Consider the following 22,465-nt stretch of genomic DNA (forward strand, 5'->3'; position numbering starts at 1 on the left):
TCCTGGTGGGGGCATGGGGCCGATAGCTCCAACCGGGGTTTCCTCAGATGAGGAGGATCTGGAGTCGGATGGGTCTTCTTCCTCGTTCTCCTCCCACTTTGTGGACATGATACGCAAGTTCTTCAAAGCTCGTAGGTCTGGACGGAGGTCACGATCCAAGTTGCCCCAAGAGTCTTCGTCATGGAAACGATCTAGGCAGTCGGAGGGGGCGGATGCCCCCAAGCCGAAGCATCCTCTCCGTTCTCTGACAAAGCTAACGGAGTCTTCTCAATCGGGTTCATCAGAGGACGATCCAGCGCCCCCGTTGCCTCCTGGCGAGGGGCAGGAAGAGGATCCTGAGCTTCACCCTCAGCCGGCCAAGCCGGGGGCGGTCCAGGCAACGGTCGGCGATGATCCCAAGGTGGTGCACCTGTTCCGAAGGGATGAGCTAGGGCCGCTGATACCGGTCATTCTAGAGGAACTCTATTGAAGTCCCCCCTGAGGATTCCAGGGTTGGTTCTATGGACCCCGTCATGGTGGGTCTCCGAGGTCCGGCTCGTTCCTTTCCCTTTCACTGGTCGGTCACGGACTTATTGTATAAGGAATGGGACAATCCCGAGCTAGGTTTAAAAGTTGGCCGAGTGATGGAAAAATTGTACCCACTCCCGGAGGACGCGTTGGAGCTCCTCAGGCTTCCCAAGATTAATTCCGCGGTTGCCGCGGTCATCAAAAGGACCACTATTCCGGTAACAGGGGGGTACAGCCTTGAAAGACCTGCAGGATCGTAAGCTGGAGCTGCAGCCTAAGAGGATTTTTGAGGTGTCGGCCCTTGGAATCAGGGCAGCTATGTGTACCAGCTTCGCTCAAAGAGCTTGTCTTCGATAGGTTCAGGATTGGCAGGCTGAGTCCGACCTATCTGGTGCGGCAGCAGAGCGAGCTAGTTGGCTGGAAGCGGTGGTTGGGTACGGCGCTGACGCCCTGTATGATCTCCTGCGGACGTCGGCCCGGACTATGGTCTCAGCGGTTTCTGCCCGCAGGCTCCTATGGCTCAGGCACTGGGCAGCGGATATGTCTTCAAAGGCGCAGCTGAGTTCCTTGCCATTTAAGGGGAAGCTCCTCTTCGGGCAACAGTTGGACGATTTGATTAAGTCTCTGGGTGAGAACAAGGTTCACCGGTTGCCAGAGGATAGACACCGGTCCAAGAGTACCTTTTCTCCGCAGAATCGTCCTCGGGGAATCGTCTATTCCGGTCTTCTCGGTCCACCGGGTTGTCCTTTCGTCAGAACGCGCCCCGACAGGCTTCTTGGAATCAGTCCTTTCGGGGCCGTCGCCCAGCCAGGGATGGTGCCCCCCAGTCCAATGGGGGCTCCAAGGCTACGCAGTGAAGTGCGGCCGGCCCACTCTTCCGTTCCAAAGATCGGGGGACAGTTGTCTCTTTTCCGGGAGGCGTGGGCCCAACTGACGTCCGATCAATGGATCCTAGACATAATAGAGCACGGCTACGCCTTAGATTTTGCACGGCCAGTCAGGGACCATTTCATAGTGTCCCCTTGCGCGTACAGCCAGAAGCGCATGGTGGTACAGGGCACCCTGCAACGCCTGCAAGATCTAGGAGCCATAGTTCCGGTGCCCGCGGGGCAGCTGTGGCGTGGGCCATTTACTTCGTGGTCCCAAAAAAGAACGGGTCCTTTTGGCTCTGAAGGTGCCCCGGTTTCGGATGGAAACGCTTCGCTCGGTAATAGCGTCGGTGCACAAGGGGGAGTTCTTAGCTTCTCTGGATCTGTCTGAGGCGTACTTCCACATCCCCATCCATCCGGACCATCAGAGGTACCTGCGGTTTGCGGTCCTGAGGCGCCACTTTCAATTCTGTGTCCTTCCGTTCGGTCTGGCAACGGCTCCCAGGGTATTCACCAAGGTGATGGTGGTGGTTGCGGCCGCATTACGACGGGAGGGGATCCTGGTCCATCCGTACCTGGAAGATTGGTTCGAGCGAAGTCGGAAAGTCTCTGCAGGGACGCTGTACAGCGGGTCCTTTGGAAGTTGGGCTCCTTGGGGATGGGTGGTCAACCCCGCGAAGAGCCATCTGACCCCCTCTCAGAACTTGGTATTCCTAGGGGCTCGTTTCGATACAGTCTTAGGAAAGGTCTTCCTGACGGAGGAAAGAGTTTGGAAGCTCATCCAACAGGTGATGGATTTCCAATCTCTCTCTCATCCTACGGCCTGGGATTATTTGCAGGTCCTAGGCTTCATGGCCTCGACCATCGATCTCGTGCCATGGGCGTTTGCACATATGCGTCCTCTTCACTCAGATTTGTTGTCCCGCTGGAAGCCTCGCTCGCAACTTTACGACACTGTCCTTCCCCTATCGAGGGCGGTGCGTTCCAGTCTGCAGTGGTGGCTTTCTCCACACAACTTGCGTCAGGGGATGGACCTGGAGACTCCTTGCTGGACCATAGTGACCACGGATGCCAGCCTCTCTGGATGGGGAGCGGTTTGTCGGGATACAGCGGTCCAGGGTCAGTGGACCAGGCAGGAGGCTTCCTGGTCGATCAATCGCTTAGAGACCAGAGCGGTTCGCTTAGCGCTTCAGGCCCTCCTACCATTGGTGGAGGGCAAGTCGGTGAGGGTGCTCTCCGACAATGCGACGACAGTAGCATACATCAATCGTCAGGGTGGCACCAGGAGCCGTCCGGTGGCGGCGGAGGTCCAGCTTTTGCTCCGCTGGGCGGAGGTGCATCTTTATCGGATAGCGGCGTCTCACATTGCCGGCGTGGACAACGTCCAAGCGGATTTCCTCAGTCGCCACCAATTGGATCCCGGAGAGTGGGAACTCTCAGACGACGCCTTTCATCGTCTGTGCGACCGCTGGTCCATGCCGGCTATGGATCTAATGGCGACGCACCACAACGCCAAGGCCCCTCGGTTCTTCAGTCTTCGGCGAGAACCGGGGGCGGAGGAGGTGGACGCCCTGGTCCTCCCCTGACCCAGGGACATTCTCCTGTACGTGTTCCCCCCCCATGGCCATTGGTGGGCAAGGTCCTGCGCCGCATCGAAAGGCACGCCGGAAAGGTGATTCTCGTGGCCCCGGAGTGGCCAAGGCGCCCGTGGTTTGCGGATCTGTTGGCCCTGGCAGTGGACGGTCCACTGAGGTTTCATCTGTCTCCCACGCTGCTGCGGCAGGGGCCCGTCTGTTTCACAGAGGCAGATCGCTTTTGTCTAGCGGCATGGCTTACGAAAGGCGACGGTTGAAGAGTAAGGGTTACTCTGATGCGGTGGTGGCCACGCTCTTACGTTCCCGCAAGACTTCTACATCTATGGCATATGTCCGAGTCTGGGGAGTGTTTGAGGCCTGGTGTATCGACCACTGTGTCCAGCCCGCCAAGGCGTCTATTCCAGAAGTTCTGGATTTCTTACAGGCAGGCCTAGCCAAGGGTTTGGCATTCAATTCTCTGCGGGTACAGGTGGCGGCCCTGGGCAGTTTTTGAGGGAAGGTGCAGGGGGTGCCTCTTGCCTCTCACCCGGATGTAGTTCGCTTTTTGCGGGGCGCTAAGCACCTTCGCCCTCCAGTCCGGAGTCCTTATCCTTCTTGGAGATTGAACCTGGTACTCAAAGCGCTTTGTTTGGCTCCTTTTGAACCATTGCGTCGGGTGACTTTGAAGGATCTGACCTTGAAGACGTTTTTTCTGGTGGTGGTTTCTTCCGCTAGATGGGTATCCGAGCTGCAGGCCTTGTCGTGCAGGGAGCCTTTTTTGCGGATTTCCGAAGCGGGAGTCTCTTTGAGAACCGTTCCCTCTTTTCTCCCGAAGGTGGTGTCCTCTTTTCATGTGAACCAGTCCGTGGAACTTCCTTCTTTTGCGGGGGTGGATTCTTCTTCTCCAGAGGCAAAGGAATTGCAGAAGTTGGACGTGAAGAGGGCTCTGTTGCGTTACTTGGAGGTAACAAACGGTTTTCGGCTTTCGGACCACCTTTTCGTACTTTGGAGTGGGCTCAGAAAAGGGCAGAAGGCATCTAAGTCAACGATTGCCCGATGGTTGAAGGAGGCGATTTCCTCTGCTTACCTGGTTCAGGGTCGTCCACTTCCTTCTGGCCTTAAGGCTCATTCTACTCGTTCGCAGTCGACTTCTTGGGCAGAGTGTCAACAGGTGTCGCCACAGGAAATTTGTAGGGCGGCCGCCTGGCAGTCTCCGCATACCTTTGCTAGACATCAGCTTGATGTCTGGGCCCCAGAGCCCGGTTGTTTTGGGGCCAGTGTGCTCCGAGCGGGACTCTCTCAGTCCCACCCTGGTTAAGAAAACTTTGGTACATCCCAGCTGTCCTGGACTGATCCGGGTACATACAGGGAAAGGAAAATTGGTTCTTACCTGCTAATTTTCGTTCCTGTAGTACCACGGATCAGTCCAGACGCCCACCCAGGAAGACGATGGAGAGTCCGCTCGGCTGGTGGCTGGTCATTCTCTATGCAAGTTTTATTCTCTACATTTGTTCGAGATCCGTCTGTTGTCGACATTCAGGCTCCGTCTGTTGTTGACATGGATTATTACATACGGTTTATGTAGTGTTTTCATATCCTCTGCTCTGCGAGGGAGGTAGTTTTTTATGGTTCATAGTTATGGTTTTTTGTATCTGTTTTTTCTGCTTGGGTACTGAATCATACTGGCAGACACTAGGTGGCACCTCAGGGGTATAGGACAGAGTCCGCAAAGTCTTCTGTCTCCATCTGCTGGTGGGGAGGCAAAACCCAGCTGTCCTGGACTGATCCGTGGTACTACAGGAACGAAAATTAGCAGGTAAGAACCAATTTTCCTATTTTTCCTTCTGTTTATCTCCTCAGCCTTAGGTCACGTTTCACTGTTCCTTCCAGAGCCGTGCAATCATAACGCCTAAATTTAGCCACCTGGTTGGGGTGTGCAATGACTGGGACTCCTATCTCTAGCTCTGCATAGCAGGTCACGTCGCTGTGACGGACTTTAATGAATTGAAATGACAGAACATCTTCCCCCAAACTGTGTGTTAGGCAGAGTGGGCTGATGAAAGATCTGTTTGCTCCCCAATCAATCGTGTGCTGAATCTCTCAGTAATCATCTACAAAAGTCTGCTGGAAGAAAAATCTAAAAGATTTACCATTGAGCTGTTTGGAGCAGGAGTACAGTTTTATGTACAGGTGACTCTGGAATAAATTTCACAGTGTAGCCCAGGGATGGTGAACTCCATTCTCCAAGGACAAGCAGGATGGTAGTGCTCACACATGGGTGACATCATCAGATGGAGCCCGGCACAGAACTTTGATCTCAAAGATTCTAGAACTTTCAAACATGCCCTACTGAGCATGTGCAGCTGTAGTCATCACCCTGCCCCCTAGGCAGAGACCCTTAGTCTCCCCCCGTGGAGCTGTGTGTCACGGTATTCAGCTTTGCTCTCTTCTCACAGTTTTTGTAAATAATTTTTGCTCTAGCTGCAGCTGTTTTTCTTTCTTTTACCTTTATGGTAGTTTTGTTTTCTTTTTTTTTCTTTTCCTTTTTTCTTCTTTCACCTGTCTGCCAGCTGCATGGTGGACCTTAGTCGCTGTGCAGCCTGGCAGAATCTAATACTATCCCTTAAACAGAATGCAGTCCATGGGTGATCCCGTGTAGGCCACTGAGCCTGGGGACTCGCCTGAGTCCTACCCGAGCAGGAGTTCCATGTCGTTTCACCGATCGATCAGCATCAGTGAGGTTCAGACAGTGAAGAGATTGAGGACCACACCATTCCTGGGGGGGGGGAAGACCTCATCCTCCCCATACTCCCCATATTCAAAGGAACTAGTCTCAACGGGCAGGAGCCCTGGATGACGAGGCCTCCCCTCCTGCTTACCTGTGATGGCAGTGCACTCTCCTTGTGAGAGTGGATGAGCAGGAACCTGGGCACGCTGCTTGCTGCTGTACCTTCGGTGCCATGCCCAGTAACATCTGTGATGCATGCACTGAATATCTGACACAATTTCAGGACCACATAGGGGACCAGGACTGCCATTGAATGCTATGGTCACCCTTGACGTTGTTGAGGTGCCAGGATGCCCTTGATGCCATCGAGGTGCATGACCGCTCTTGATGCCATAAGAGTCTTCTGTGCTGTAGGCATCTCTGGATCAATGCACCAGAGTCATTGAGCACCTTTGACCTCAATGTGGCAGAGTAGCAGCACAGACTTCATCTGTGAGTGCTATTGAATGCCATAGTCCCCCTTGATGCAGACTCCCTCAGTCCCTTCCTCGATGCTGTGGCCACTCTCAATGCTATCGAGGTGCGTGGCCACCATGGAGGCCATTGGGTGTGTTAGCCAGAGATGTCATTCTTTGCCTCTTTCGATGATTAGCATCAACTAGGCACTGGGATCGCAATTGAGCGCCATAATAGCTCTCGAGGCCATCAACCGCTGGGACCTGAGAGCCCTCGAATTCTACTGAAGCCCTCTAGCGACAGGGATTTCGGCCTTAAATGGACTTGGTGCTGTCAAGCGCCAGGGTTGCCATCTACTCGACACCCCTGGAGCGTCGAGGCATTGGACCACTACGCCTGGATGCCCTTGAGTCTCCTTTGCGGTGTCCAGTTGGGGCACTGAGGGGCATTGGGCTGTTCCATCACTGGCCTATGGCTATCGGGCACCATGGATCTCTGGGGCCCTGAGCCGCTGGGATTGGGGGGCATCAGAGGCCCCGCCTGGCTTCGTGCTCCATCTGTACTAATAAGCACTAGCGAGACTATTATCAGCTATAACCACTGGTGAGGGATGCCATAGAGCTCTCAGCATCGATGCCTTTGGACGTATAGGTGAGCCGAGAAGAACAGTTGATAGCGCTAGCAGTTATCTGTTCCTTTAGGCACAGATGAGGCATGTTGGGATGCAGAGCCTCTACCTGCAGGTGCCCCTGGCATCCTCAGTATCGCCAGTCCATTGATGCCTTCAGGCACAGGGTTCTCTATCGGTGCTGCTGGGATTTCAATGTCCGTGGGCGCCTGTGGAGCCGGGGATGGCACTATATACCATCAAACTGTTCAAGACAGGTCAAGCGACATCGACGCCCTGGGTGTAGGATCGTTTGATACCATTGATGCGAATCATCAATGGCATGTGGTGTCATTGATGCAAGAGCACTTTGGACCCTACTGTGGTGGGCTCCAGTGGACACAGTCGGATGCCACAGAGCACCAGGGGCACCGTCTGTCGCATTCAACTTCGCTGTCTCCTGGAGCTTTATCACATGCTGGGGATACCATGGGGACGACATCATAGAATGCCACCCTCCACCACGCCATAATCAGAGCCCCAGTGATACTAGGGAGCCTTGTCGTACTGATCCTATCCACTCCATTGGGAGTTAGTGTGACAGTAGAGGGCAGTTTGCATGATCGGGTATGGCAAGGCATCTACTTCAAAGTTCCTCAGCACTGGCAGGTGGCATTCTCCCTTCCTGTGCAGTACACAGCCATGCCAGAGTTCTGCCATTGTTGTGTCAAGATGTCAGCCTTTTTGTCTATCCTGTAACTGCAAGGAAGGCGCCATCACAGACTCTGATTGCTTTATGGTAGCGTGCTGTCACTGACTCTTAACAGGTGGTGCTCGATTCTTGCTGTGCCATGGGATTCTACCCAAGAGCACTGCGAGTGGTTCGTAGGTGTGCCTCCATCCGTAGGTTGGGATACCAGTATATGAATTCTAGTCAGCATGCTTTTACAGCAGAGGACACTATGCTTCCCGTTGCTTTCTACTGTATGGGTGTGCGTGCGTGTGTTTCCCTTTTAGCAAGCACAATAGGTTGGGCACTACAGCCACAAGACTGACCTAAGTCTGCATCCCTGGTTGAACTCCTATGGGAATGGATACCAGGAGGGTAGTGTTGGGAGTCGTCTCCTTCCTCAGAAGAGAATGTCTTTCGACCCCTCCCGTGTTAGAAATCTCCTTTGTTGGGAAGCCCCTGAAGCTCTGCCCCTTGAAGGTTATCACAGAACTAGAGCCTAGATTCTTTAGAATATGTGCAGCTCAGTGTAGGCCAGGATTGGGGGACAGCAGCAGCAGTCATTGGCCCATTTTTGCTGGGGTCCCTCTGTTGATTACTGTGATGGCCTACCCCTTCTGAGGGTGGCTGCAAGTGGCAGATTGATCATTTCTGATCTCAGCGATCAGTGATTGAAACTCAGCTCTCACCTGGAGAATTGAAAGGTTTTTCAGGATCATAAGGCCCCGATTCCTGTTGCTTTCCTGGCCCTTCAGAAAGGGCGACCCTTATGCGTCCCCCAATGGATGTCTGGGTGTCCACCCCTACAAGGGATGTCCCTTGTTCTGTTTCCCGGAGAAGGGTTGTCGCTTTCTGACTGGCAGTTGCTCTCGGTTCCTCATGGGATCCGAGAGCCGGTCAGGCAGTAGTGCTCTTCTTAGGCCTTCCTAAGGCACAATAGGTCTAGTTTGCAAGGGAGCCATTCCAGATTGGTCTCTCTGTCATACTAGGAGTCTTCTCTTCAGGGTAGCTCCTTGGTGAAGATTAGGGGTTTCTCCCATCCAGAGTCACCTTTGCTGAGCTCAATGGGTGTTTTTCGTGGAGGACCATTATTGCTAGTCATTCTTGCCTGCGGGATCCTACCTCACAGCTCTATACTGTAAGGCCGCGGTAGAAACAGTGCGGCAGTGTCAGGCGCACCCTTCCTCCCCGCACGCACAGTTCTCTTCACTTAGCGCCCGATACTCTCTTCTAATTGCATGCAAATGCATGCCGCGGCTGCGAAGCCTTAGGCAAGCGTTAGGACCGCGCAACCCATTTTACTGTATAGATCTCCTATACAGTATCCTGGGTTCGCGGGCCTAACGCTTCACGGCCACGCTGGTATCTGTTATTTCAAATGTCATTTCAAATGACATTTGAAATGACAGTTACCAGATGTTCCCCGATGCTCAGCAAACTTTCCCCCAGCCCCCGCTTACCTGCCCTGGCCCCGTCCGGTCTCCGGTGCAGCCCATCCGGTCTCCTGCAGCCCCGTCCGGTCCCCTCCTCCCGAAGCGCAAAAAAAACAAAAAACCGAAAAAGTAGCAAGGCTCGGGCCTGCTACGGTAGTCCCTTCTCCCTTCTTCTCTCCGTGCGATTCTCCTCCGTGCGATCCTCCCCTCCCCTCCTCTCCGTGCGATCCTCCCCTCCCCTCCTCTTTGTGCGATCCTCCCCTCCCCTCCTCTCCGTGCGATTCTCCTTTCCGTGCGATTCTCCCCTCCGTCCCTTCTCCCCTCTCCTCTCCGTGCGATTTCAGCGCTCAAGGCAGTCACATGCCGTGACTGCCTTGAGCGCTGAAATCGCACGGCCATTCATCCAGGCAGAGGGAGCCGGCCTGCCTGGATGAATGCACGGCAGTGAAGGAATGGCCGTGCGATTTCAGCGCTCAAGGCAGTCACGGCATGTGACTGCCTTGAGCGCTGAAATCGTACGGAGAGGGGAGAATCGCACGGAAAGGAGAATCGCACGGAGAGGAGGGGAACATAAGAACATAAGAAAATGCCATACTGGGTCAGACCAAGGGTCCATCAAGCCCAGCATCCTGTTTCCAACAGTGGCCAATCCAGGCCATAAGAACCTGGCAAGTACCCACGCACGGAGAGGAGGGGAGGGGAGGATCGCACGGAGAGGAGGGGAGGGGAGGATCGCATGGAGGAGAATCGCACGGAGTCACGTGACTGCCGAAATCGCACGGGCATTCATTCCGGCGGGAGCCGTGCATTCAACCAGGCAGAGGCTCCCTCTGCCTGGATGAATGGCCGTGCGATTTCAGCGCTCAAGGCAGTCACGGCATATGACTGCCTTGAGCGCTGAAATCGCACGGCCATTCCTTCACTGCCATGCATTCATCCAGGCAGAGGGAGCCGGAGGCCGTTTTCGCCACTGGCTCCCTCTGCCCGGATCCCGCCGTCCGTCTGAGACTATCGCGCGTCCACCCGCCCCCGCCGCCGCTTGGAACAGGCGCCCACCCGCCCGCGGCCTAGATTTTACACGCGACCACTCGCTCCCCGGCTCCCGCCGCCGCCCGCCTGGACCCACGCGGCCCTCCGACAGGTATTTAAAAATTTTTATTTTTTTTTCTGACAGGTTTTATGTGTCCCACAGCATTACATTTTCTCGATCATCTCTGTATCGCTTTTTTTTTTATTGTGTTTTATTGTGTTTCAGTATTTTAAGTGGTGTCGATGGGTTTGCTACAAGACTCTCAGTCCTAACACCTACTAGGGGGAGGCAGTAAACTAACACGTTAAGGCCGCGGCAAAACAGCGGGTTACTAAGGAGATAATATCAGTGCCCGTTACAGTATCGGAGGGGAATAGCTAGTTCCTTCATTATACAGCTAATTCGTTCATTTACACATCATCTACATGCTGGGTGCGGAAAGGGTTATGTGTCTATTTTAGGAAGCGCTAAGGACGCGTGAAACTGGAGACTGTATCGCTGGATGGCCTTACTCGTCTGTATTGTGCGCTCCCAGCACGTTACAGACGGGGAATCTTTAAGTGAACGTTACTGTATCGACCTGTCAGTGAAAAGGGTTCTAGTCCATCTAATTGGCAAGTATGCCTTTCAGCCTCTCTCCATATCCATGGCTGAGGGAGTTGGGGGTCGAGGGACCCCACAACAGAGGTGCTACTCTTTGGTTGCAGTGGCTTGCAAGCTATATGGTCCCATTTTAGGGATAACCCTGTCTGCGGACAGGGGAGTCATGCAACGATTGTTCTGTTTACTGGACTGCGTGCTTCCTTGGTAGGGGAAGTATATGTAATCATGGCGGAGGTATTAATACCTAAGCCAGAGTTGTGGTAATCTGTTGTCAGATCACACTGACCCTGCTGTGGTATCCTTAGGGTTTCCAGACCAGTGAAGAAATCCTGTTTGACAGGGGTTTGCACTGTCTTTTGGTGGAGTGTTTCTGGATTTCTTCCTTGGGGAATTCACTCTGTTTCAGCTGTTCCAAGCAGTTATCTCAGTGGATAACTCCCTACTGGTATCAACAGTTATTCACTTGGGGTTGAGATATACAACCTAGTGACTTATTACCCCTGCCGTCCAGCGGTCTGCCTCCTTGTGTTTTTTTGCTCCTTCCGACTTCCAGTTGGAACGTCGAGGGGAGGGGAAGAAAAACTAGGGCATTCATGGTATATCTTTAAGTGTGTGCCTGCAGGGAAGGACACCACTTTTTCCCTAGATTTTCACCAAGTTCTGGCCGGTACTGTCTTTAGCTTTTCTCACTTCATTAGGTTGTCCAAAGTGCCTTCCTGTTCACCTGGATAGCTCTGCGCTTGACAGGATGCAGTGTGGGTGAGCTTCAGGCCTAACTTATCTACTTGCTTGGAGGTTTGGGCCTAGTGATCCCATTCAGGGATTGCCTTTCATCCCATGAAACTGTTGATGCTGTCCTGTTTGGTCAGCTATGTCTGATCTGAAACCCTGCTTGTAATGTTTTCCGTGATGCGGAGTATGTTTCTTGCTGTCACTCGCATCTCTCCCCCTGCCTTAGCTGCCTCTGTGCACATTGGTGTTTTGTCTCTGTCTGTTCTATGGTTTTCTTTTTGTAGAACCCAACTCCTTTCCTGCCCAGACCCCCTTTGTGGGTCGGCTGTCTCACAGGCAAAAGGGAGAGAGGTGGTGCTTTCAGCATAGTGTGGCTTCCCGCTTTGTGCTGCTCAGACAGCTTATAGCCTGGGCATCGCCCATGTGCGAGGACTACCCTCCAGCTTATCCTCTGAGAAAGCAGAGTTGCTTACCTGTAAAAATCAGTATGTGTGAGAGAGATTGGCAAACACTGCCTCCATTGTATGCAAATTTGTCATGCATATTCATTGTGGATATCCTGGAAACCTGGCCTGTTTGTGGTGCTCAGGACTGGAGTTCGCCACCCCTGGTGTAGCCTATCTATTTCCTTCTCACTTGCAGATGAGGTTTCGAGCAATAGCCTCTATGATCTTGTACTCTGCTGTCCAGGCTCTGTAACCCATCTGGTAGAACCATGATTATTGCTCTGTCTTCTGCCACTCCCTAATTGACCAATACAGTCCTCTTCAGATCTTTTAATCATATATTGTGTTGCTAAGTGGATTGTAAACTTCGATGCAACAATGATTGGAATTTAATTATACATTTGATTGTAATCTACCTTGATACTAGCTTGAAAAGGTTGAATATCAAATTTTTTCTAAATAAAATAAGAGGGTTTTTTTTATAGTAGTTGTCCCACTTGAGTGATCTTTTGTGAGTATTTCTCACTTCAGCTATTAGTGTCAAAGCAGCTAATAGAAAAACTTTTTATTTTGATTACGTGGTTATCTGTTTTCTAATCGTTTTCTAATCAAAGCTGCTGTATATCTGGTCACGTGACCTCATGGCAATGTGAAGCCCTTAAAAATATTACCTGTGGAGAACAATGTTTAAGAACATAAGAAATTGCCATGCTGGGTCAGACCAAGGGTCCATCAAGCCCAGCATCCTGTTTCCAACAGAGGCCAAAACCAGGCCACAAGAACCTGGCAATTACCCAAACACTAAGAAGATCCCATGCTACTGATGCAATTAGTAGCCGTGGCTATTCCCTAAGTAAAATTGATTAATAGCCATTAATGGACTTCTCCTCCAAGAACTTATCCAAACCTTTTTTGAACCCAGCTACACTAACTGCACTAACCACATCCTCTGGCAAACAATTCCAGAGCTTTATTGTGCGTTGAGTGAAAAAGAATTTTCTCGGATTAGTCTTAAATGTGCTACTTGCTAACTTCATGGAATGCCCCCTTGTCCTTCTATTATTCGAAAGTGAAAATAACCGAGTCTCATCTACTCGTTCAAGACCTCTCATGATCTTAAAGACCTCTATCATATCCCCCCTCAGCCGTCTCTTCTCAAAGCTGAACAGCCCTAATCTCTTCAGACTATCCTCATAGGGAAGCTGTTCCATCCCCTTTATCATTTTGGTTGCCCTTCTCTGTACCTTCTCCATCGCAACTATATCTTTTTTGAGATGCGGCGACCAGAATTGTACACAGTATTCAAGGTGTGGTCTCACCATGGAGTGATATAGAGGCATTATGACATTTTCCGTTCTATTAACCATTCCCTTCCTAATAATTCCTAACATTCTATTTGCTTTTTTGACTGCTGCAGCACACTGAGCTGACGATTTTAAAGTATTATCCACTATGATGCCTAGATCTTTTTCCTGGGTGGTAGCTCCTAATATGGAACCTAACATCGTGTAACTACAGCAACGGTTATTTTTCCCTATATGCAACACCTTGCACTTGTCCACATTAAATTTCATCTGCCATTTGGATGCCCAATCTTCAAGTCTTGCAAGGTCCTCCTGCAATGTATCACAGTCTGCTTGTGATTTAACTACTCTAAATAATTTTGTATCATCTGCAAATTTGATAACCTCACTCATCGTATTCCTTTCCAGATCATTTATATATATATTGAAAAGCACCGGTCCAAGTACAGATCCCTGAGGCACTCCACTATTTACCCTTTTCCACTGAGAAAATTGACCATTTAATCCTACTCTCTGTTTCCTGTCTTTTAACCAGCTTGTAATCCACGAAAGGACATCGCCTCCTATCCGATGACTTTTTAGTTTACGTAGAAGCCTCTCGTGAGGGACTTTGTCAAACGCCTTCTGAAAATCCAAATACACTACATCTACCGGTTCACCTTTATCCACATGTTTATTAACCCCTTCAAAAAAATGAAGCAGATTTGTTAGGCAAGACTTCCCTTGGGTAAATCCATGTTGACTATGTTCCATTAAATCATGTCTTTCTATATGCTTTACAATTTTGTTCTTGAGAATAGTTTCCACTATTTTTCCCAGCACTGAAGTCAGGCTCACTGGTCTTATAGTTACCTGGATCGCCCCTGGAGCCTTTTTTAAATATTGGGATTACATTGGCCACCCTCCAGTCTTCAGGTACAATGGATGATTTTAATGATAGGTTACAAATTTTAACTAATAGATCAGAAATTTCAATTTTTAGTTCCTTCAGAACCCTAGGATGCATACCATCCGGTCCAGGTGATTTGCTACTCTTTAGTTTGTCAATCTGGCCTACTACATCTTCCAGGTTCACAGTGATTTCGTTCAGTTCGTCTGACTCATCACCCCTGAAACCCATCTCCGGAACTGTAAACACGGAGGCAAAGAATTCATTTAGTCTTTCTGCAATGGCCTTATCTTCCCTAAGAGCCCCTTTAACCCCTCTGTCATCTAATGGTCCAACCGACTCCCTCACAGGTTTCTTGCTTTGGATATATTTAAAAAAGGTTTTATTATGAGTTTTTGCCTCTATGGCCAATTTCATTTCAAATTCTCTCTTCGCCTGTTCGTTTACAGGCAAGTAATTACCCTCTCTCTTCGTTTACAGGCAAGTAATTACCCTGTGCTGTTAATGCTGCCCATTCTCCCTCTGCTGAGGGTAGAACTCCCTGTGAATGCTTCCCGCTTAATTCTGTCTGGGCTACTTATCCTTGCTCTGTCTGAGTGTGGGAGGGCATTGAGGGAAGTGTGAAGCCTGTGCAAGCTTTGTCCATTCTGTCCCTAGATTACCTCCATGGAAATGGCTCCTGCTGTTTTCTGGCAAGGTTAGTGTAAAGGAGTGTATGTTAGATCCACCTTAAAAGTTCAGGACCAGGCATTCAGCCTGGTCCACCTTAAAGACAGCCCACAAGAGAATCCTGGCTGCAGGGCATTTCCCCTGGGGAGAAGATAAGGCAGACCTCAGAGGATAGTGAGCGCCAGACCAGTGTAGAAGAAAGCAAGAGTTAATTTACATCCACTTCTTTGTAAAGTGCTGCATTTGTTTCCAGCACTGCTGAGGTAAGCAGGCTTCTGTTTGTTAATTTGCTTGTAAATAATAAAACTCTGTGGGGAAAAATAGCTGAGTCCAGACTGCTCGATCCTCTGGCATCTGTACAACAAAAGAGCATAAAATACTGACTGGGAATTTATCAATCACACACATACATATCCTGCAGTTACAGTCCACAGTTTTGTTAACAGGTGCAACAAGGTTTGTTGGACCTCTCAAAACTAGGGATTTTACATTGAATATTCTGACTGGTTTGTTTTGAAGGTCCTTTTAATTATTTTTTGTTCATTTTTTTCAATGTAATGTGCACAATCATAATGCTGCTAAATTTACTCTTAGTTTTTATTCAGCAACACTATTTGTGCACATTATTGCATTGAAAAATGGGGAAAAAAAATTTAAAAAGGGCCAGCAAAACAAAGTCCAAGGATATTCAGTTTAAAAATCTCCTGGCGTTGATGCACATGTGGTAACAAAACTGTCCTCTAGCAAGGCAAGGACCGCTCATGCTGTGTGTTAGTTTACTTTGACTTCTTAACTGCTGTATCATTAAATGCCACATTCGCAGTACAGGTAATAGCTCAAATTTAACCTAGAAATAAAATGAGTACAATAAATTTAAAATATCTAAATTGGCCACAAAATCACCATAAAACATTGTTCATGCCCTCATACTAAGTGTAAAACAACCCTGGCTTGATAGCACAGAGAATTAAAAGCTGACCTAAAATCCCGGTTTTTACAAAAAATTCAGTCTGCGTGCTCTGGCTTCCAAAAGAGTGTAGGTGGCGCAGCTAATAAAAGCCCTTTCACAGATCGTAATAAGGGATGTGCAGCCTTTAAGGAGAGGGCCTCAAGTGGCGACTTGGAGCAGTTGGTAAATGGTCTTTATAAAGAGGTTATCCAGGGTGGTAATGCCTCCTGTTTCAAACCAGGTCTCAAAACAATCTTTTTTTTTTTTTTTCCCCCCCATTAAAAAGAATTTTAGTAATATACAGCATTTTCCTAACAGCACTTACCATATATACCCACGCACTAGTTGCCCCACATACAAGTCACCCCTTCAAGTGTAGACAGCTGTCAATGCAAAAGCTCGCTGACCCGCATATGTCGTGTTAGAAAATTTTGACATGTGACACATTAGGAAGGGACAAACATGTTTTATGCAATTATGCTCGATAGTTTATTTAAACATGTGATGTCCATACATGCTTACATGAAATTTACATTTATTTTTCTAAACCTTTTCCTTAGGCAGAACAAAATCAAGGTTGAAAAGGGAGAACTGAATTCACAAACTTTGCTGTAACAAATGTTTTAGTGATAACTTTTTTTATTCATTTAGTCCAATTCTACTCAATACTTTATTTAAACATCTAATAGTAAGTGAAATGAAAAAATCGTCCATTAGTTGAAACCATAAGTTTTCGCCATTGTCACTTTCGTTGAACACTTGGTTCATAATATCTTCTGTTAGAGCTGGATCATCTTCATAGGGGTTGGTCAATTCGTCATCCTCGCTCTCGTTGTTTTCGGTATCAGACTCCATATATATTGTGTCATCCTGTGATCCATCAAGGGCATTACTAATCCCACACTTCAGAAATGAGTGACGAACAGCATCCTCCAGTATTTTGTCCCAGGGCCTCTTTAACCCACTGACAGACTAGAGTACTATCCGGTTTCTTGAGGTTTCCTTTTGTCAGTTTTGCTGTGTCTGATGTAATCCAATCTATTCACATTCGGCGCACATGGTCCTTGAAAGGCTTATTTAAACGTAAATCTAAGGGCTGCAAAACGGATGTGAGACTGCCAGGAATAACACTAAGGTCCGTGTTTAAGCGCTTAACTGTTTTTCTTAATACAATGTGAAAGATGGGCCCTAAACATATCCCAAACTAGTACACCGTTTTCTTGACAACGCACCGGGCCGCACATTCCACACTCTTTTCAGCCAATCATTTGTCCCATTTTCGTTCATCCAACCCTTTGGGTGTGCTGTTACAATAATTCCTTTAGAGAAAGTTACGCCTTTTGGTAGGATCTTTCGTTTAAAGATCACTACAGGATTTAACTTACTTCCATCTGCTAGACAGCTAAGTACCACAGAAAAATGGGTTCGTTCGTGCCCAGTTGTCTTTTATCATTACAGTTTTCTTACCACTAACATTCACTGTGGTATTCCCAGGCATATCTAAAGTTAGGGGTGTTTCATCCATATTTCCTATCTGTGACAGGTCATAGTTATATTTCTTACCAATGATATTGTTTCTAAATCCTTAGAAGCTTCTGGGAGATTTTAGTGTGCCTTCGTATAGTAAGCCCATGCCTGTTCATGAACCATATGCATCAGCCTGCGGAAGCAAGAAAAGAACCAGACAGCGGATTCAGATTGTAAGGAGCCTCTTTATTCATTTTCAAAGCTCACAATCGAATAGCTGTCTGAGTGATATATCCATTTTGTTGACGTTCTAGTATCCAGTCCGCCAATGCCCTCTCAAGTTCTGGGAATACTGCTTGATCGCCATGGTGTGCCACCTTGTTTTTTGCCATTTCCGCTAAAATTTGCTTCTGTTTTCTCCAGTCCCGTACTAGCTTTTCTGAAACGCCAAAGTGGCGTTCTGCGGCATAGTTATTTGTACTCTCTGCGAAAGCCACGACTTTCAGCATAAAGCTTGCATGATAAGACTATCTTTTTCTTTTCAATCCCTGTGACATCGTTCATTTCCCTTAAATGCGTAAATAATCGCTTTACCAAATTTTTACTTCGGTTGAATATGGTTAATACACGTAACTGATTTTTAAAATGTTAATATAGCCATTAACAAGTAATAGAGTAGTTGTTGGCAAATAAGGCCCATTATAAGTTGTTATACTAGGCCTACATATCCTCTTTAAGCGCTAGCTAGAGTAGGTAAATGCATACAACTTACTCCCTGTAGTCGTAATATTCGGTCTACCACTCCAAGGCGTTCGTCGTCGCAGGAACACCTCAAGATCCTGAGACTTATCCCGCCTGAAAGAACTGTAACAACCGTGCGTTGTTTTCAGAGTTGTGCAGCATAATCTGACACTTGGATGAAACCACAGTACACTGTGCCATGGGGGGGTCCAAAATCACTTAGCACCCGCGGATCCCGGTAACTTTTAATTTTATTTTACATTGGGAATTTTATGACTTGTATGCGAGTTTAGACGGTAATTTCTGGGGGAACTGGAGTGGGTCCTCTCTCCCAGTGTGGGGAGAAAGTTGGTCTTTGAAGAACTTAGTGCTGCTTCTCTGCCTCAGAACACTGATATTTAACATCCTTCACAATATCCTTAATTTAATTATCTTTCCAGAAATGACTGTTTGATTTTTTTACATGCTCAGCATTTAATTTTCCTCTTCCTGGGAGCCAGTGGGGAGTTTAATGTCTATAAAATTGCCCTTTGCCTGTGCTCTTCCGACCAGCACCCTTTGAGACTTCACTGATGTGCATGTGCACACCTGGGATGTGGCTGTACCGAAAGAGAAGTGAGATTTGTGAAGCTGCTTTTCCACTTGTGAAATGTCTGAATTTTAGATCTGTTGTGATATAAATTGATTAGTAAGTACTGCAGCGCATGTCATGCCTGATTGATCACAGATTTGAAAGGCTGAAAATGGCATCATAGCTTGCAAAGTAAAATCAATTCCCTCAAGAGCCCATTTTGTCATGTTGCTTTGCTAAACTGGAAATAAAGGTCACACATTTCCCATTTGACATGGTGGTGTTGGCATCAGGGATAGTGAACGAAAGTTCCCTGTGGTTGGAGTTTGATGAAAGCTCCATAAGAAGTGGTAGCAGATCAGTAATGAGCCAGCAGCAGGCCTAGTTAGCAAAGGGATTTCCCCATTCTGTGCATTTGGGAAGAAATCCATTGATAAAATAAGCGAAATAGTTACCCAGCAGTGAGGTGGGACGGGGGAGGAGTCTGAGCAACCATAGTATAAATCTTAGCTCAGAAACCCTTTAATAATATTGTATGTTTGCATGATAGTCTTATGACATACCCTGTATCAGAGCACATGAGGTGATGCAGAATTCATAGTGATGGCTGGTAGAAAGAGGGCTTTTAAAAGCAGAGCTTTTCTGTGAGCTCTGTCTGGTGTGCATGTGTTTTGACAGCTGCTCTGTGAATTTCAGAGTCCTGATCAGATTGGAATCCTTTTCTTACAGGACTAAGCAGCAGTCAGTGCAGGTGCTCTGCTCTTTTATGATCCCTTCCCATAGGCAACCGGGGATTTATTCTCTAGTTTTCAGCTCTCGTTTCCTGCCATTTTAAATGTCACTTTAGCCATAACAAGTTTTCATTAAAACTGCATAAGAGAAAAACATGGCAGGATATTTTTTTCCCATTTTCTTTATTTAGTTAGATAATTGCCCATAGAAAAGACTGTTCAGGTGATCTTGATAAAAACTGCTCATAATCGAGTTAACAGAACTTGCAGGTCTTGTCAGATGTTTAAGTATGACAGATGAGCTAATAACTAAGGTGACATTTGTAATCCAGAGACTAATTAAAATGCATATTTGTGGAGAGGGTGCCTGCAATATCTCTTCCCTTGGCCATGTCTGCTCCTGTCAGATTGTCAGCAGTGCTGTATCTTTCTATTGCAGCTGTGGTGGTCCAGCTTCTAACCTTGTGTTCTCTCCCTCCCTCTCTCTCTCTCTCCATTTTGCAGTGCAAGGAGTGAATGTCCCATGCTGTGTTAGTGCCTCTCTGCCATGCTGGCCTGTCTGCCAGGACCAGGTGACCTTCCCTTTCAGCTTCTTTCTCACACGCAGATGAACACTGGACTTCAGAAATGTAAGTGAACTGCTACCAGGCTGTGGCATAGAAGGAACCCACGGGAGACAGTGAAGGGTATCTTGAGTGGATGCATCTGTTGAAACTCAGAGGGGTTATTTTTATAAAGAAATTCATGCTTATTTTACCACATTGTGTATCTTTTGTACAAGCTGATAATGCAAAAAGCTGTCTTGTCTTACTGGTAAGTAAAGATGCTTCTCTGTGCCAGTGCTCACGGACAAATTATTATGCACCCCACAAATGGCATCCAGTGACTCCGTTGAACCTCTGACATTCCCAGTTGTAAAGTCTCTATACTTGTAGAAAAGGGTCTGCAAGATATCTTGGGGCATGTAGGACTAAGGAGAGCAAGGATTTTTTTTTTTTTACATTACAAACCATTAGTAATGTACCAAAACGTAGCACAGCAAACAACATAGAATTGTAGAAGTGTTTGAACCATCTGTAGTACAGGAGTAGGATAACACTTCATTAACACTGTACAGGACCAAACCAGTGCTCTCCTGCAAAGCAGCAGCTAAGGAAATGCCACCCGCAGGCTTTAGATCAGTATCAAGGGAAGGAATGCAACAGTCATTCGGTTTGTTCATGGCTGTCAGTGAGCATATGCAGTGTGAACTGGCTATGTCTAATTGGAGACTTTTAATTGCTACTACAATTAGCTATAAATGGGGATTAGAAAATTCCTCCCTAGCTTACTGGCCAGGGGAGAAATACATTCGCTTTGCCCCTGCCTCTGCCCCCCAGCCCCCATATCGGTCCTCCCTCACTTCTAAACTCCCTCTCTCTCTCTTCCCTTCTTCCCTTCCCCAACACAGCCTGTATTTCACTTCTCCCTGTAAGCCTTCTCTCTCCTGACTCTTCTCGCAGCGCACTTTTTCAGCCTCCCTCTGGCCCAGTTGCCTCTAGCCTGTAATCAGGGCCAAAGAATCCTTCTGTTTGCCAGCCATGAGAATGTACTTTCTAAACACAGGATCTCAAAGCTAGTTGTTTCACCCCGTTGGCTTCTCAGCAAAGCACGTGCACTGGCATGTCGGACGCTGCAGTTCCTCTCGTTCCTAGCAGGATTACTATTGCAATACGAACTTGTCTCTCACAATGGTGTAATCCCAGCTCGCCTTCCCTATTAGTGGGTGAACAATCCGACGCTTGGTGAATTCTACTTCACAATGATAGGAAGAGCTGACATTGCAAGATCAAAAAGCGACGTCGCTATGAACGCTTGGCACCACCTGCTTAAAACCCAAAAGGTCAGAAGGCTAGCCAAGGCCCTGCTTTCACAGTCTGTGTTCATAGTGAAAATCAAGCTCAAGCAAGCTTTTGCCCTTTTGGTTCCTGCCATGTGTTGTCTGTCATTATCTTCCCAGAGACCTTATCACACATTCTGGGATCCTCCCACACTAAACTCAGGCTTTTCAAGGAGAAGCAGAATTTTCTTATTCACCTCTGCCAGAAGTACAAGCAACTGTTTTGACAATGTGGTATAAGACTGTTTTCTCTTAGGGGAGAGGGGGAGGACCATCCAGCCTTTCTGGGTAAGTGGGTGGTATTAGGGCAGCACTATCGACAGGATAAATCGGTTTAACAAGAAATGCTAAGAGTCAGGGAAGATAAAGAAGAAGAAAAACATCATCGGGTGGGGGTGTGAAACATGAGGCGCCAGGATGGTAGATTACAAAAAAAAAAAAAGCAGCTGTGGGCCTGCCTGAGAGAGAGGACATATGTGACAATTACTGCAGAATCTTCTGACACCATGGACCCTGACTAGCAGTGCTGAAAATACAGTGAAATTCAGCATCCCCCCCCTCCACCAGAAACATTTAACCAAGGCTTGATTCATGACTCGAGTCTTCCACTTATTGGTTTGGCAAGGGTTAGGGATGCTGCAGAGGTAGTACTCGCAGCTTCTGGGATTAGGGAGGGGAGAGAGTCTCAGATTAGGGCAGGAGTTCAGAATGAGGCCCTGGTGCATGGACCACCTCCTCTCCCCTCAGCTGAGGTCTAAAGTAAGTTGCATAGGGGCAGTCGGAGCCATTGAGAAAGGCAGGGAAGATGGGGTGCCTGTCCATGGCACTAAGGTAATGGAAGCAAGAGTGGGTGAGCCCTTCTAATGCATCCCAGCATTGGTGTGGCTTGGGAGGCTGAGGCTGGGGGAGAGGGATTTAATCACATACAAAATGAGGAAAATAGTAAGAAATTCACAGGTCAAAATGTTTAGTGCCCACAAAATGTCTTCATTTCTTGCGTACATTCTGGCCATAATTACTTTGTGAGTTGGGGAGGAGGGAGAGGAAAGAAACGGTTAGTGTGTGCATCCCTTCTGGCGTGGCTGGGGTACAGAATGGTTCAGTACTTCAGTAGTAGCGCTTCTGATTTTTATAAATTGCAAATTTAGCTGTTTGCTTTCCAGCTATTTAGGGGTTCTTTAGGGGAACCAGAAACTGGTGTTGGTGTTTTTACAGCGTGCTTGAATCAAGTAGAGACATTTCTTAGCATGTAGCAAGATGGACTCAGGACCAGTGGGTTATGTGCTCCCCTGCCAGCAGATGGAGACTGAGTCAGATTTCAAAGCTGACTTCACCCTCGATACACCCCTGCAGTGACCTCAGCCCTTCAGTATTTCTCCGTCTCCAGCAGGTATGCTCTCCCTTTGGGGATTGCTGTGGTTTTTGGAAGAAATTCTACTTTTTAAATTGGAAAGGAAATTGCCCCGCTCTCTTGCGGTGATACCTAAAGGTTCCTCCCCCAATTGAGAATACCTGAGGTGATTTCCGAGATCTCTGAGAGGTGTGCCTTG

At 48.1% G+C, this 22,465-nt stretch overlaps 1 protein-coding gene across 1 annotated transcript in view; it reads left to right on the forward strand.

Annotated features, from left to right (window-relative positions):
* Positions 1 to 22,465, forward strand: part of FAM222B (family with sequence similarity 222 member B) — a 117,104-nt gene that overhangs the window by 82,549 nt on the left and 12,090 nt on the right. The window contains 1 exon segment of the mRNA XM_029611228.1: positions 19,541 to 19,665. Coding sequence (XP_029467088.1) covers positions 19,584 to 19,665 — 82 coding nt within the window. The 5' untranslated portion in view covers positions 19,541 to 19,583.

The sequence above is a fragment of the Rhinatrema bivittatum genome, chromosome 8, assembly GCF_901001135.1.
Source record: "Rhinatrema bivittatum chromosome 8, aRhiBiv1.1, whole genome shotgun sequence".
Taxonomy (NCBI): domain Eukaryota; kingdom Metazoa; phylum Chordata; class Amphibia; order Gymnophiona; family Rhinatrematidae; genus Rhinatrema; species Rhinatrema bivittatum.